Consider the following 15,335-nt stretch of genomic DNA (forward strand, 5'->3'; position numbering starts at 1 on the left):
CTTACTATAGAAAATAGCTCTAACTCAATGTATTGCAATGGTATATTTTTAAAATTAAAATGATCCTTACATTATGGAATAAATACCTGTATGCAATGAATCCCAGTTTCCCCAGTACTGATCACTGATGTAGGATATCTTTTGAGCTTCATAGAGTTTCCTAAATGCAGATACTTTAATCTTTATTTCTGTGGAGGTTCTTTTACCAAATCACCTGGGAGAGGTTCCTCTATAGAAAGAAATATTAAGTGGTCATTCTGCTGATGCTGGAGAATTGAGTTACCACTTGCTCTCAGGCCTCTAACAGTTGGAATCCAGAAAATATTGTACCATTCAGTATCATCTACTCGTACACAACAAACCAGTTACCAAGAAGCATCCATAATTGGAAAAGGAGCATTCATTATTATCTTCACAGTGTTATGCATTTTGAGAAAGGTTATTAATTTGCTTTAATCTATTCATGTATTGTTTTATCTTCCCTCCCAAGTTATGACTGTACTTAGTCTTTTCATATTTCTCTTTTCTATTTCTAATGAGTGTTTAATTAAAAATAATTGACTCAAACACAGAAAAGGCTACATGTAGGTGTGCATAATTTTTTTTATGGTATTAGGGAACTGGATGCTATTTTACTCAGAAGACACAAAGCCAGCCTTCTCATTATTTCATTTGTATTTTAGTGTGCTTTTATCATACATGTGTTTTTGCATTTAACTCTTGACCTGTACAGCAATAATACATTTCTGTGATTCATACAATTAGTTATTCTATGGGTTTCCTTTTTTGTTTTTCTGAATTGATAAGGGTGGCCGATAACCATTTCTTGGAATTTTTCCCAGGTAAAATTATATCTGTGCTCTATAGCATAGAAATTTGGGGCCACAAGTGTTTACTTTTCAAATTCTTAAGTGTTTTAAGGAATTTAAAAGTTCTTAACAAATTTAAAATTTGAGAAGTTGTAAGTTCCTTCCCAATGGATAGAGACATGGGTGACTGCCCTTTTTGTTTATGGGTCTTTGTTAGTTAATCTCAGTTACTGTAACATATCCTTTCCTTCCACTTCTTTATTTTCAAGTTATGTGAGTCTATCCTTCACCAATAACACCAGGATCTTGGAAAGATCATAACCTCAAACTTCCTATTCTCCAATATTTGTCAAAATTTGCACTATTTGAAAAATAATTATTGGAGGATTGCATAATGCCATGCATTCTATTTGTCCCCTTAGTAAAAGCACATGTTGCCTTTGGATCAGGCTGGACCAGGATAAACTTGTGTACAGTAATACAAATATTTCAGTGCAATATGTACCCTTGTTAAGTGTTAGTCACATCTTCTATGAATGGTGATGAATAACCATTTTGGGTTTTTTTTCATCACCAAAAGATGAACAAACTTTTGGGTTTATTATGAGATGAATGAAATCATGTGAAGTAAGAAGTACACATCTTAGAACAAAATGAGTGCTCAAGATGCTGGCTATATTTTAAAAATTCATACCTATAAAAGTATAAAACTGCTCATTTCTGCCTCAGGACCAATAGGAAAATGCCACAAGTGGGTAACACCTAAATTGGAAACTGAAGGATGAGTAGGAATCTTCCACAGAACAAAGGACATAAAGGAACAGCATGTACAAAAGCATTGACATGCAGCAAAAGGGAGCAAGAGACCTGGTTATGAAGACACGTGGTGACAAGGTTGAGAGGTTTAGCTTTTATTCTGGAAGTGAGTGGTATTTGGCCGATAAGATTTTTGTCATTTGTTTCCTTTAATTGTGAGTTTTAGAAGTAATGGAGAATCTAAAAAGAATTATCTAAGTCACCATTCACAGTACTATGAAAATGTAAATGGATAGCAAGTCTTTTTTTTCTCTCTTTTTGGTAAGTTTATTTATTTTGAGAGAGAGAGAGAGAGAGAGAGAGAGAGGGAGAGAGAATGTGAATGGGAGAGGGGCAGAGAGAGAAGGAGAGAGAGAGAATCCTAAGCAGACTCCACACTCAGCACAGAGCCTGATGCAGGGCTTGATCCCATGACTGACTGTGAGATCATGACCTGAACCGAAATCAAGAGTCAGCTGTTCAGCCAACTGACCTACCCAGGTGCCTCAATGGATAGCAAGTGTTAATTTTGAACGTCGATTTCATTACTGAAGTAGGTGCAAACATATTGAAGAAAATGAAAATACATGAAATACAAAGAATTTGAAGTGTACTCGCTGCTGTATTTTGAGCAATATTTATCTTAAAATTTTAATTTTCAATTGCTCTTCTGTATATAAAATTGTTTTAAAATGCTTTAAGATCGGGGCACCTGGGTGGCTCAGTCAGTTGAGCATGTGGCTTCAGCTCAGGTCATGATCTCACAGTTTGTGGGTTCGAGCCCTGCATCAGGCTCTGTGCTGGCAGCTTAGAGCCTGGAGCCTGCTTCCAATTCTGTGTCTCCCTCTCTCTTCTCCTCCCCTGCTCATGCCCTCTCTCTCTCCTTCAAAAATAAATAAAAACATTTTAAAAATGCTATAAGATAACATTATTCAAGAACCTGCCATCAGAATGCAATATATTTCTAATTTGTATGTTTTGAAAATTTGTATTTGGCAATACTCTCTAAGCAAAGCACTATAAGATACTTTTAATATCACATGTGTTTTTTACCTATAGGATGAATACATGTAGTAGAGTTAAAAAAATATAAATATAAAAAGACCTAGGGATCATCCTACCATTAGTACACTGTATGACCTTGACATAATTATAGTACTTTCCTGGGCCTCATTGCTTTATCTGGCTAAATTGATTTATCTTCCCTCCAATGAGGTTGAAGCTCCATGTTTGTGATTACTTACCATTTATTTCCAAATATACAAACATTTTGTGAACAAAACTTAGAGCACAAAGTGGCTTAGAGTAGGAAAATACAGAATTCTGTTTACAGATACACTTATTAAATACATTTTTCAAAGATCATATAGGAAGGACATTAGATTAATAATATGGCTATAGATAAAAGTTAAAGTTAAGAGCAATAATTCAAAGAGTAAGATGGCTTTTAGAGTTTTAAATTATGTCCATATGCAAATCTGGCAACCTATATTGTAGTACATTATTAAAATACAGAAATGTATTTTTTCATATGAACTATTCCTATGTGTTTATCTTTCTTTAGTATATTTTACAGTTTACTCATTTGCAAAATTATTTACCTAGACATCTCTAGATGGTTCAATATATTTTTTAAATGTTCTTTTTGGGATAGATTAACATAGAACAATTTTTATCTCCTTTGTAAACTCATAGATATAAAGAAATTCCCATTTATTAGGTGACTGTACTATTATATGCATTTTTTTGATGTTTATTTATGTTACAGAGAGAGAGAGAGAGAGAGAGAGAGAGAGAGAGAGAGAGACAGAGTGTGAGCAGGTGAGGGGCAGAGAGAGAAGGAGACATAGAATCCCAAGCAGGCTCCAAAATCTGAGCTGTCAGCACAGAGCTTAATGAGGGGCTCGAACTCATGGACCACAAGATCATGACCTGAGCTGAAGTCAGACGCTCAACCGACTGAGCCACCTAGGTGCCCCTATTTTACTTCTTATTCAAATTCTAGTTACTTAACATACAGTGTAATATTAGTTTCAATAGTAGAATTTTGTACATGTGCAATACCCGGTGCTCATCACAGCAAGTGCCCTCCTTAATATCCATTTAACCCATCCTCCCACCCCATCCCCCAGAAACCCTCAGCTTGTTCTCTCTAGTTAAGAGTCTGTTTTATGATTTTTCTGTCTCTTTTTTCCCCCAGTCATATGTTTTGTTTCCTAAATTCCACATGAGTGAAATCATATATTTGTCTTTCTCTGACTGACTTATTTCACTTAGCATAATATGCTCTAGCTCCATCCTAATCATTGCAAATTGCAAGATTTTATGCTTTTTGATGGCTGAGTAATATTTCATTGTGTATGTGTGAGTGTATATATATGTGATATATATATTTATTATATCTATATCTATCTATATCTATGTATATATGTATATATATGTATATATCTATGTACATATATATACGTGTATATATATATATATATATATATATATATATATATATATATACATATACACACACACACATATATATATATATATACACACACACACATATATATAACAACAGTCAGTGGACATTTGGGCTCTTTCCAGAATTTGGCTAGTGTTGATACTCCTGCAATAAACATTGGGGTGCATGTGTCCCTTTGAATCAGTATTTTTGTATCCTTTGGATAAATACCTAGTAGTGCAGTTTCTGGTTTGTAGGGTAGTTCTATTTTTAACTTTTTGAGGAACCTCCATATTAAATTATAGAGTGGCTGCACCAGTTTGCATTCCCACCAATATAATGTAAGAGGGTTGGTTCCCTTTTTCCACATCCTTGCCAACACTTACTTCCTGTGTTAATTTTAGCCATTCTAACAGGTGTGAGGTGACATTTCATTGTAGTTTTGATTCGTATTTCCCTGATGATGAGTGATATTGAGCATCTTCTCATGTATCTGTTAGCCATTGAACGTCTTCTTTGGAAAAGTGTCTATTCATGTCTTCTTCCCATTTCTTCACTGGATTATTTGTTTTTTGGGTGTTGAGTTTGATGAATTCTTTATAGATTTTGGATAGTAACCCTTTATCATATATGTCATTTGGAAATATCTTCCCCCATTCCATAGGTTGCTTCTTAGTTTTGTTGATTGTTTCCTTCACTGTGTAGGAGCTTTTTATCTTGATGGAGTCCCAATAGTCCCCTTTGCTTTTGTTTCCCTTGCTTCTGGAGACATATACTACTATATTCATGATAGTCATAAAATTAACAAACACATTTAAATTATTGCCAAGGAGTAACTTAACTCATAAAATATAGTTTAGTAAAATAGCCTTCCATAACTTGATACTCTCAGTTATTTGGATCAAATTTTCATTGTTCTTAAGGTTAGAAAATGCATCTGCGAACACAACTAGCTATATCGTAGATGAATAATTAGTCTTGAGTCAATTTGAAAAAGATCCATGTTTATCTGTGAGTTACTGTATTTCTACAATTATAATCATGGTGTCTAAATCTATAGCAATTGATGTAGTAACTTAAATACGATCCTTAAGTTTGCTGTCGTTCAGTGTCAGCCTTTAAGAGTGTTCTGCAGAATGCTAGTATTCCTGTAGATGCTTCTTAGAAAATAAGGTTCTATGAATAAATGTTTAGAAATGTTGGATTCAACAAAGCAAAGCAAATTGTATTATTTTTCATTTCAGTATCAGTCTACCAGAGGAGTCTTAATTTGAGAACTAAGCTCATTTTTTGTGTGACATCTCATGGGGCTAGAAATATTGAAAGGATATATTTTGGGAAATACAGTTCTATTTTTATTTTTTTTACATAAAATGAAATAAAACAAAAATCATAGCCCACCTGGCCTTTGCTACTGAGAGGAATATGGGGGCTGTAGACTCAGATGCTTTTCTGGGAATAGACTGTACTGCCACCAGGCTGTTTCATAAGTTGCTATTAAAATAACATTCCTTTATTCTTTAAACATGTCACAGGGGAACGCAAACTGAAGCAAAAGATTAAAAGTATACTTGCTAGATACACTAGTAGAAGTAAAATTGTAGTTTTATTGTAAGGTTTAATATACGATGGACTTGAAAAACAGCTAGTTGCAAATCAGAATAATTGTCCTTCTCTTATGAAGTCAATCTGGAGGGTGAAGTCTCTTCTATGTGAATTACTTGTTTCCTTTAAAGAAAAAAAATCAACATAAGGAAATCCCTGAGAGTTTTCTATACAGATGTCTCCAAAAGGGTTATTGCACCAGGTTTTTTTTTCCCAATGTCACATAATCTTTGTATAATTTATAAATGATAACAAAGCAATCAGGCCACATTCATAAAAGCCCAGTGACAGATAATTTGCTTGAATCTGAGGATTAGAATTAATTGTCTCTCTTTGTTCCAAGTTTTAAATCTTAGTAAATGATTCACTGCATGTCATTACAGCTTAATATTTGCATGAAATCACAGTTTAGCTGGCATAATTTAACAGCAATTAAAAAGCTATTTAATCGTCATGCAAATTGGTATGAGGGCCCTTGAGTAAGAAGGGTGTCTGCCTTTTTTTGAAAGTATCTCCAGGCGGACAGTTATATACTTGCAGACACCCATAACATAATTGATAACATTCTTCCTATTCATGAAAATATAAGTGAATAATAATTCATGTTTTCCATTATAAATAAGAGAAAAGAGCAACAATATGAATATGTCATTCTGTAGGAAGACCTTTTTATGATAATGATAATGAATCTTTGTCTCCCAGGCCTACGTCTAGGTTGGAGGCAAAAAGCAACATGTGTCCCTTTGCTGTAGTTTGTAATGCCTTCCATATTTTACTTTCTGAAGGCAGACGTTTCTGCAACTTTCTGGAACATGAAATGGCATAAAGCAAAGTATGCAGAAACCTTTTAGAAAACCTAACCACCCCATTTCTAGGTCAGACTTTAGGTGATATACAAACAGATGGCTGAGGCCCCTACCCATCAGGTTGCTTTTATCAGGATCCAACAAAAAGAAAAAGGAAAATATAAAATAACAATTCTTAATATCTCAAACCCAATACATAGTCATGCACATTTATGAGTAATGTTATGCTACTGTAACACTGTATGACAGATCTTACTAATAAGTTCCCTATGCTTATTAAAACTATTCCCTACACTGCAACCAGAATGTTTTTTTTTAAAACACATTACCTCCATATGTTAAATCTGTAAGTCTGTTTCTGTTGTACATAGAAAAATGTCCAGACTCATTCTAATGACCCTAGAAGTTTTGTGTTATCCAACCCTTTCTTCTGCCTTTAAACTCACTTCTTGGGTCTCCTGGGTGTCTCAGTCAGTTAAGCATCTGATTTTGGCTCAGATCATGATCTTATGGTTCATGAGTTCAAGCCCCATGTCAGGCTGTCTGCTGTCAGCACAGAGCCTGCTTTGGATCCTCTATCCCTTCTCCCTCTGCCCCTCCCCCACTGGTTCTCTCTCCCTCTTAAAAACATACACACACAAAAAAAACAAACAAAAAGCAAAACCAAAAGTAAACTTAAAAAAGAAAAACCCTCACTTCTTGCTTTTTCCTTTTGCATTCTAGCCACAGTGATTATCTGCCAGTTCCATGACTATTTTAAGATCTTTCTTGACTAAAGAACCTTCTACCCTTAGTATTCTCACTCCTCTGACATCTTCCTTACTAAGTCCATGAGGCTTTCTCAGAATGTTTCTCCAGATTAGTTCTTGTGATAATGTGTATTTCAGCTCCTTTCCTTTTGATTTTGCAATTGCACTTATTATAATTTGAATTTTATTATTGTTTGTGTGTTTATCTGCCATTCAACTAAAATGTAAATAACAAAATCGGAATTATGTCTATTACATTCACACTGTAAGTCCAAGATCTAGCAGAGTGTCTGGGACACATAGTAGTCACTTAAAAATATTTATTTCATGAGTAATGACTGTATCTTGAAATCCAAAAGGAGCCTATCTCAAAACTTTAATCTCTTCCTGTGGAAAGAAAGTTGTAGATAATTCCCTCCCATCATCTAAGCAAATTTTCTAGATAGCATAAATTTGAGGAATTGTTTTAGATTTCCTTTAAGCTAATTTTTTTCTAAAGAATGGCAGGGATGTATTTCATTAGTTACTTATTCAATGAATTATTTTTAAAGTATTTATAAAAAGCATAGTCTCTTAGATAAAGGATTCTGTATTATTTCACATATAGTGTGGTGCCTGACACTGAACAGAGAATTGGTTAATGTTTGTACTATGAATAATACCAAACTGAGGTTTGAAGTACTCACATAAGTGTAAAAGTTTATTGACACAATTTTAAGACAAGACTGGAGTAGTTAAAGGATATGAAGTACTCTATGCAGTGAGATCCATATGGAAAAATAGAGAGAAAAGAGACTGAGGAAAGATGCTCATGCACTTGTTAGGACTGACTTGGTTTATGCAGAGTTTTGATGATAAAGAAGATTCTGTGGATCTCCTGTTAGCTTTTAAAACACACTTATTTGTGTTTAGTACAGTTAATCTAAGTAAAAGTCTAATCACCATATCTTATGTATACCCTCCTTTATCCCATCCATATAATACTTTTATTCCATGAAATTGGCAAGGCCTTAGTAAAAGCCTTTCTGCTGCTTCCAACTTCCCTTTCTCTTCCTCTTCTTCCAAACTCTCTGTCTACCTAAAACCTATAACTTTTTCTCAACCTACAAGAAATAGATCCTTAGGGATTGTCAAAGGTGATAAGTGGGAGTTTTATCTATATACCGAATATAGTATGAAGACTGAAAGACTGAAGACAGTATGTTTTGTATATGTATGTTATTATTTTTCAAACTTTGAAAATGGTGATATAATTATTAAAACGTAATTAAAATCGTCACATAATTTAAATAATGTTTGCTTATTATATATTTCAGTAAACAAATTTTCAAAGTATAATTACCATATATTTTGGAGATCTTTGGCTTTGATATTAAATACTCATATTCATATATCAAAAAGTTAAGATATAGACCATCTTCACCCCTAAGATTCCTTTCTTACTAGACTTAATCAGATGTTTTTCACCATATTTCTTTGTGGTTCCCATTAGAAGAAAGAGCTCAAACTAATATAAAAGACAAATGTTTATTGATTAAGTTTTCAAGGTAGCACCCTCTCATTCATTGTCCTACACATGTACATTTGTTTTTTAATTGCTTTTCTCTAGGGCCACCTTCAGCTCCTAGGAATGTGGCTTTTAACATCAATGAAACAGCCCTTATTTTGGAATGGAGCCCACCAAGTGACACAGGAGGGAGAAAAGATCTCACATACAGTGTAATCTGTAAGAAATGTGGCTTAGATACCAGCCAGTGTGAGGACTGTGGTGGAGGACTCCGCTTCATCCCAAGACATTCTGGCCTCATCAACAATTCCGTGATAGTACTTGACTTTGTGTCTCACGTGAATTACACCTTTGAAATAGAAGCCATGAATGGAGTTTCTGAGTTGAGTTTTTCTCCCAAGCCATTCACAGCTATTACAGTGACCACGGATCAAGATGGTAAGTTCCACTGCTGTTCTCTCTAAACAAACCCATAATTCCTTTTCGATGCATAATATCCCTGGTGGAATTATATTCACTGAGGTGCGGTTGTATACTCTATATGCCAAAGAAGTGATTTTCTGGTTGTTGTTCTTACTGCTTCCTAAGGTCCAGAAAGATATTTTTTTTATTAGTAAGGTTATTTAGTAACTTATTAGTAAGGTTAATTAGATATAAGGCTTCTCTCTAATGTTTATGCATTGCTTTTGATATAATCCTATACAAATACATCTTAATGAGCAAGTCCATATTAACTTACCAACAAACATCAGATAAAAAAAATGTTGCTAAGTGAATTGAAATTTAGTTATTCCACTTATGGTGCCATTTCTTTTCCATATCAAATAAAGCAAATAGTAAGAATTAATATTAATTATAATGCATATCTATGTTGTAAAAACATCACAGCTAACATGTTTAACTATTATCCACTCTGAAAAGAGCAAAAAAAATATCCAGAAATGAATCCGAATGCTGTTGTTAGGTACCATTTGTAAAAAGTAGTTACATTGTCTTTTTTTAAAAATCCAATTGTTTTCAGTTAAATGCCCCCATCATAACACTATAGATTTTTACTGCAACATAGATAGGCAGGAATACCCCTATGATTTTTATAAGTGTGTATTTTCTTTAACTCCCTCATAAACATGATTTATTGCAGTACATGATACAGTAAAAGCATCAGAGATTTTAAAAACTCCCTTTGAAAAGCATTCATAAATTATGTGGACACACAAAGAATTGTCTCATAGCAGAAAGTATTGTTATATATGGGCATATATATATGAGACAATTTATAAAGAAAGATAAAACTATTCTTACACATTGTATTTGTTGGCTAGCTCTGCTTTAACAAATGCCATAGACTATGTGGCTTAAACAACAGAAATTTATTTTCTTATAGTTCTAGAGTTTAGAAGTCCAAGAATAAGGTGTCAGCAAGGTTGATTTCATTCTGAAGCCTGTCTTCATTTTACCTTCATTACTACTTTGAAGGCCCTATCTCCAAATACAGTTACGTTCTGAGGTACTGAGGTTAGAATTTCAACATATGAATTTTGGACATGGGGGTACATTAAAGGCAGCAGATGGTGATATTTAAAATAGAAGTATATTGAAAGTGTTGAAATACTACTCAGCAACAAAAAGGAACAAATTATTGATACACATAGCTTAGATGAACTTTAAGCCAATCTCAAAAGGATGCATACTGTGTGATTCACTTATTTAACATTCTTCAAATAACATAATTATAGACATGAGGAATAGATAAGTGGTAGCCAGAACTGGGATTTGGGAGAGAGGGATATGGCTATCAAGAGCAGGAGAGAGCTTTGATGATAATACAGTTACATATCTTTTGTGGTGGTAGTTACATTAAGCTACATATATGATAAATTCATAGAGCTACACACACACAACATGCCCAGTGGATTTTACCAATGTCATTTTTCTGCGTTTGAATTTGTACCATAGTTATGCAAATAGTTAATACTGAGGAGGCTGAGTAAAGGGTGTATGAGACTTCACTATACATATTTTTATGAAACTATAATTATTGTAAAACAAAAAGTTAAAAAAACATTGCTAAACCTGTAAAATGCACAGAAAGAAAGCTTTAACATTTTACTAAGAACATTGTAGATGAATGTGACTTTTATTTAAAGTATTAAACATAAATTCCCATTGTCAATAATCTTCAGAAATGCATCTAATAAATAAAGCAAAGCCAAATAGTGCCATACAATCATCATCTTTGTATTTACCATGCAACTTTCTCCTTCATTTAGCAAATAGTTACACACCATAGAATTTGCTTTATGGCTATTAAAATGGAATTCCTATTTCCTCTTTTTTTTTTTCCTTCTTTCCCATAGTATCAACAAAATCTTGTCAAAGTATCTTCAGGATAAAACAGATTAGGGTCTTCTGTTCCTCTCAGCATTAGCAGATTACTTCTAAGGCCTTTTGGCTGTAGCTGGGTCAAAAAAATACAACTCAGAACAATCATTATTAACTATAGGGTATATATAATTAAGTTGAGGGATAAAGACAGTGTATCACTTTAAATAAAATATATATGTAACTGTGTTTACATATTTTCATACATATTACATTCAGCAGTCTTTCATTCTAGGGTTAGAAGAGTTACTTAGTCTACTCTTCCACTTAGCAGAAAGACAGAATATAATTGTTTCTCACTTTTAAAATGATAGAATTCATTAAAACTATATTGCTGTGAGGACAGAAGGTTAATTAGGCACAAAACAAAATATAGTATCCATATGTTGAGATGATACATTCTGGAAGGATAATATTATTAAATAGTCCTCCTCAATTAATTTTTCTTTGTTGAAGAGTATTAAGAAATAATTATTGATAATTTAAGTTAATTGTATTTTAGATATAAATAGTAAGAAAAATAAAAATATATTTAAATTTTATTTGAAAAGTACATAAAGGACCTAAACTGAGCTAAAATACACAAAATATTTAATAAAATATTATGACCAGCAGGAACAAGGTAATTCTCACCACATTTATTCAACATAGTACTAGAAGTCCTAGACAGAGCAATCAGACAATAAAAAGAAATAAAAGGAAAAAAACCTCAAGAGATTCTTAATGATAGAGAACAAACTGAGGGTTGATGGAGGGAGGTGGGTGGGGGACGGGCTAGATGGGTGAGGGGTATTTAGGAGGGCACTTGTTGTGATGAGCACTGGGTGTTGCAGGTAAATAACAAATCACTGAATTCTACTCCTAAAGCCATTATTGCACTGTATGTTAACTATTTAAAAATTTAAGTTAAAGAAAGAAAACAGCTTACATGAAGAAAATTAATTAATTATTTCATTTAAAAAAGAACAAAAATTGTTATTATATATATATATTTATATAATATTTCAGGCATAAAAAGGGATAAAATCTTGCCTTTTGCAACAACATGGATGGACCTTGAGGGCATTATGCTAGGTGAAGTAAGTCAGAGAAAGACAAATACTACATGATCTCAAATGTGGAATATAAAAAACAACAAAACAACAAAACATGAGATCATAGATACAGAAAATAGATTGATGGTTGCCAGAGGCAGAGGGTGAAGAGTAGGAAGAATAGGTAAAGGGAGTCAAAACTTCCATTTATAAAATAAATGTCATGGAGATGTAATGTACAACATGGTGACTATAGTTAATAATATTGTGTTGCATATTGGAAAGTTGCTGAGAGTATGTCTTAAAAGTTCTCATCACAAGAAAAGAAATTCTGTAACTATATGTGATGATGATGTTACCTAGATATTGTGGTGATCATTTCATAACATATACAGTTATATAATCATTATGTTGTACTGCTGAAACTAATAAAATGTATGTCAGTTATGCCTCAGTAAAAAAGTACAAAAAATAAAGACCTAAATATTAAAAAAAGAAATAAAAGGCATCTAAATCAGTAAAGAAGTTAAGATTTTCACTATTTGCACATGACATGACACTACATATATATATAGAAAACCCAAAAGACTCCACCAAGAAACTATTAGAATTGATAAATGAATGCAGTAAAGTCACAGGATACAAAGCAATGTACAGAAATCTGTTACATTTATACACTAATACTGAGGCAGCAGAAGGAGAAATCAAGGAATCAATCCTATTTACAATTGCACCAAAAATCATTTTATACCTAGGAATAAACCTAACCAAAGAGTGGAAAGACCTGTACTCTGAAAACTGTAAAACACAGATGAAAGAAATTAAAGGCAACAACAACAACAACAACAAAAAAAAAAAAAAAAAAAAAAAAGGAAAGATATTCCATGGTCATGGGGTCATGGATTGGAAGAACAAATGTTGTTAAAATGTCTACACTACCCAAAGCAGTCTACACATTTAATGCAATCCCTATCAAAATATCAACAGCATTTTTCACAGATCTAGAACAACCAATCCTGTAATTCATATGCAACCACAGAAGACCCCAAATAGCCAAACCAACCTTGAAAAAGAAAAGCAAAGATGGAGGCATCATAACAAAACCGTAGTGATCAAAACAGTTTGGCACTGGCATGAAAACAGACACATAGATCAATGGAACAGAATAGAAAACCCAGAAATGGACCCACAAACATATGGCCAACTAATCTTCAACAAAGCAGAAAAGAATATCCAATGGGAAAAAGACACTCTCTTCAACAAATGGTATTGAGAAAACTGGACAACATTCAAAAGAATGAAACTGGACCACTTTCTTACACCATATAAAAAAATAAACTCAAAATGGATACAATGTAAGAACTGAAACCACAAAAATCCTAGAAGAGAACACAGGCAGTAACCTCTTTGACTTTGGCCATAGCAACTTTTTTCTAGATTTGTCTCCTGAGGTAAGGGAAACAAAAGAAAAAATAAACTATTGGAACTGCATCAAAATAAGAAGCTTCTGCACAGTAAAAGAAACAATCAACAAAACTAAAGGCAACCTAAGGAATGCAAGAAGGTATTTACAAATGATATAGCTGATAGGGCTAGTATCCAAAATATATAAAGAACTTATAAAAGTCAATACCCTAAAATAAATAATCCAATTAAAAATGGGCAGAAGACATGAATAGCCCTTTCTCCAATGAAGACATACTGATGGCCAACAGACACACGAAAAGATGCTCATTATCACTTACCATCAGGGAAATGTATATCAAAACAACAATGTGATATTACCTCACACCTGTTAGAACGGCTAAAATCAACAACACAAGAAGCAATTGGTGTTGACGGGATGTGGAGAAGAAGGAACCCTCTTGCACTGTTGGTAGGAATGCAAACTAGTGCAACCACTGTGGAAAACAGTATGGAAGTTCCTCAGAAAGCTAAAAATAGGTCTACCCTATGATCCAGCAATGGCACTACTGGCTGTTTACTCAGAATATACAAAAACACTAATTCAAAGAGATACATGCACCCCTATGTTTATAGCAGCATTATTTACAATAGCCAAACTATGGAAGCAGTTTAAATATCCATCAGTTGATGAATAGATAAAGAAGATGTGGTGAATATATATATGATGGAATATTATTCAGCCATAGAAATGAATGAAATTGCGCCATTTGCAATGATATGAATGGAGCTAGAGAGAATAATGCTAAGAAAAATAAGCCAGAGAAAGATGAATACTATATGATTTGATTCATATGTGTATATTAAGAAACAAAAAACAAATGAGCAAAGAGAAAAAAAAGAGAGAGTGAAACCAAGAAACAGACTCTTAACTATAGAGAATGAACTGATAGTTACCAGAGGGAGGATAGTTGTGGGATGAGTTAAATAGGTGAAAGAGATTAAGGTGTGCACTTTTTGTGATGAGCACCAGGTGATGTATGGAATCGTCGAATTAGTGTATTGTACACCTGAAACTCATATAACACTGTACGTTAACTGGAATTCAAATAGAATCTTCAAAAAAATAACAAAAGTAGACATATGCAGGATGGCAGTGAGCTACTGAATATTAAAATACATTTATCTTGCACTAACAAAAAATATATTATGACCAGCTCTACAAGTAAGTATGAGTGACTGTCTCCAGGTCAATTTTGAGACATACCAAGAAGGCCTTGTCTCATTGTACCTGAACTTCAGACAGTAGAGAATCACATCTTTAAAAATGAAAATGCTTTTAAAAGAAAGAAAAACAACAAAAAAAAAATAATAATAAAAAAATTAAAAAAAAATGCTTTAAGCAAGGGGAACAGTATAAAATAACCCAGTCTGTGTCTGTGCATGTATAAGTTACTCTTATCATATCATATCTGAGTGTTGGGTATAAAAAGGAGCTAATAGTAACTAGAGTTTCCTAGAACCAGACTTCAGACGTCATAATGTGTGCCAGCCTTTTTTATAATAAGATAATAGTTTTACTGTTGCAAATTGAAGAAGGTATGTTCCATCATCCCACTTGGGTCTCTTTGGAACATCTCCTTAAAGCAACTTGAAACACTTTCCAAAGTTATCTGGTAGATAATACATTACAATTTTGTTGGACTAAGGGGACCAGAGTCAAAGATTTTTCTTATTAACTGTAGGTTACATATCATTGTTTTTATACTAAAATGGAACAGTGATACAT

At 33.3% G+C, this 15,335-nt stretch overlaps 1 protein-coding gene across 6 annotated transcripts in view; it reads left to right on the forward strand.

Annotated features, from left to right (window-relative positions):
* The window catches only part of EPHA6 (EPH receptor A6), an 865,677-nt gene that overhangs the window by 376,682 nt on the left and 473,660 nt on the right, over positions 1-15,335 (forward strand). For all 6 annotated transcript variants that reach the window (XM_060640206.3, XM_060640200.3, XM_060640202.3 and 3 more), the window contains one exon: positions 8,829-9,164. In XM_060640206.3, coding sequence (XP_060496189.3) covers positions 8,829-9,164 — 336 coding nt within the window. The remainder of the gene's footprint in view (positions 1-8,828; positions 9,165-15,335) is intronic.

The sequence above is a fragment of the Panthera onca genome, chromosome C2 (genome assembly GCF_046562875.1).
Source record: "Panthera onca isolate mPanOnc1 chromosome C2, mPanOnc1 haplotype 2, whole genome shotgun sequence".
NCBI lineage: Eukaryota > Metazoa > Chordata > Mammalia > Carnivora > Felidae > Panthera > Panthera onca.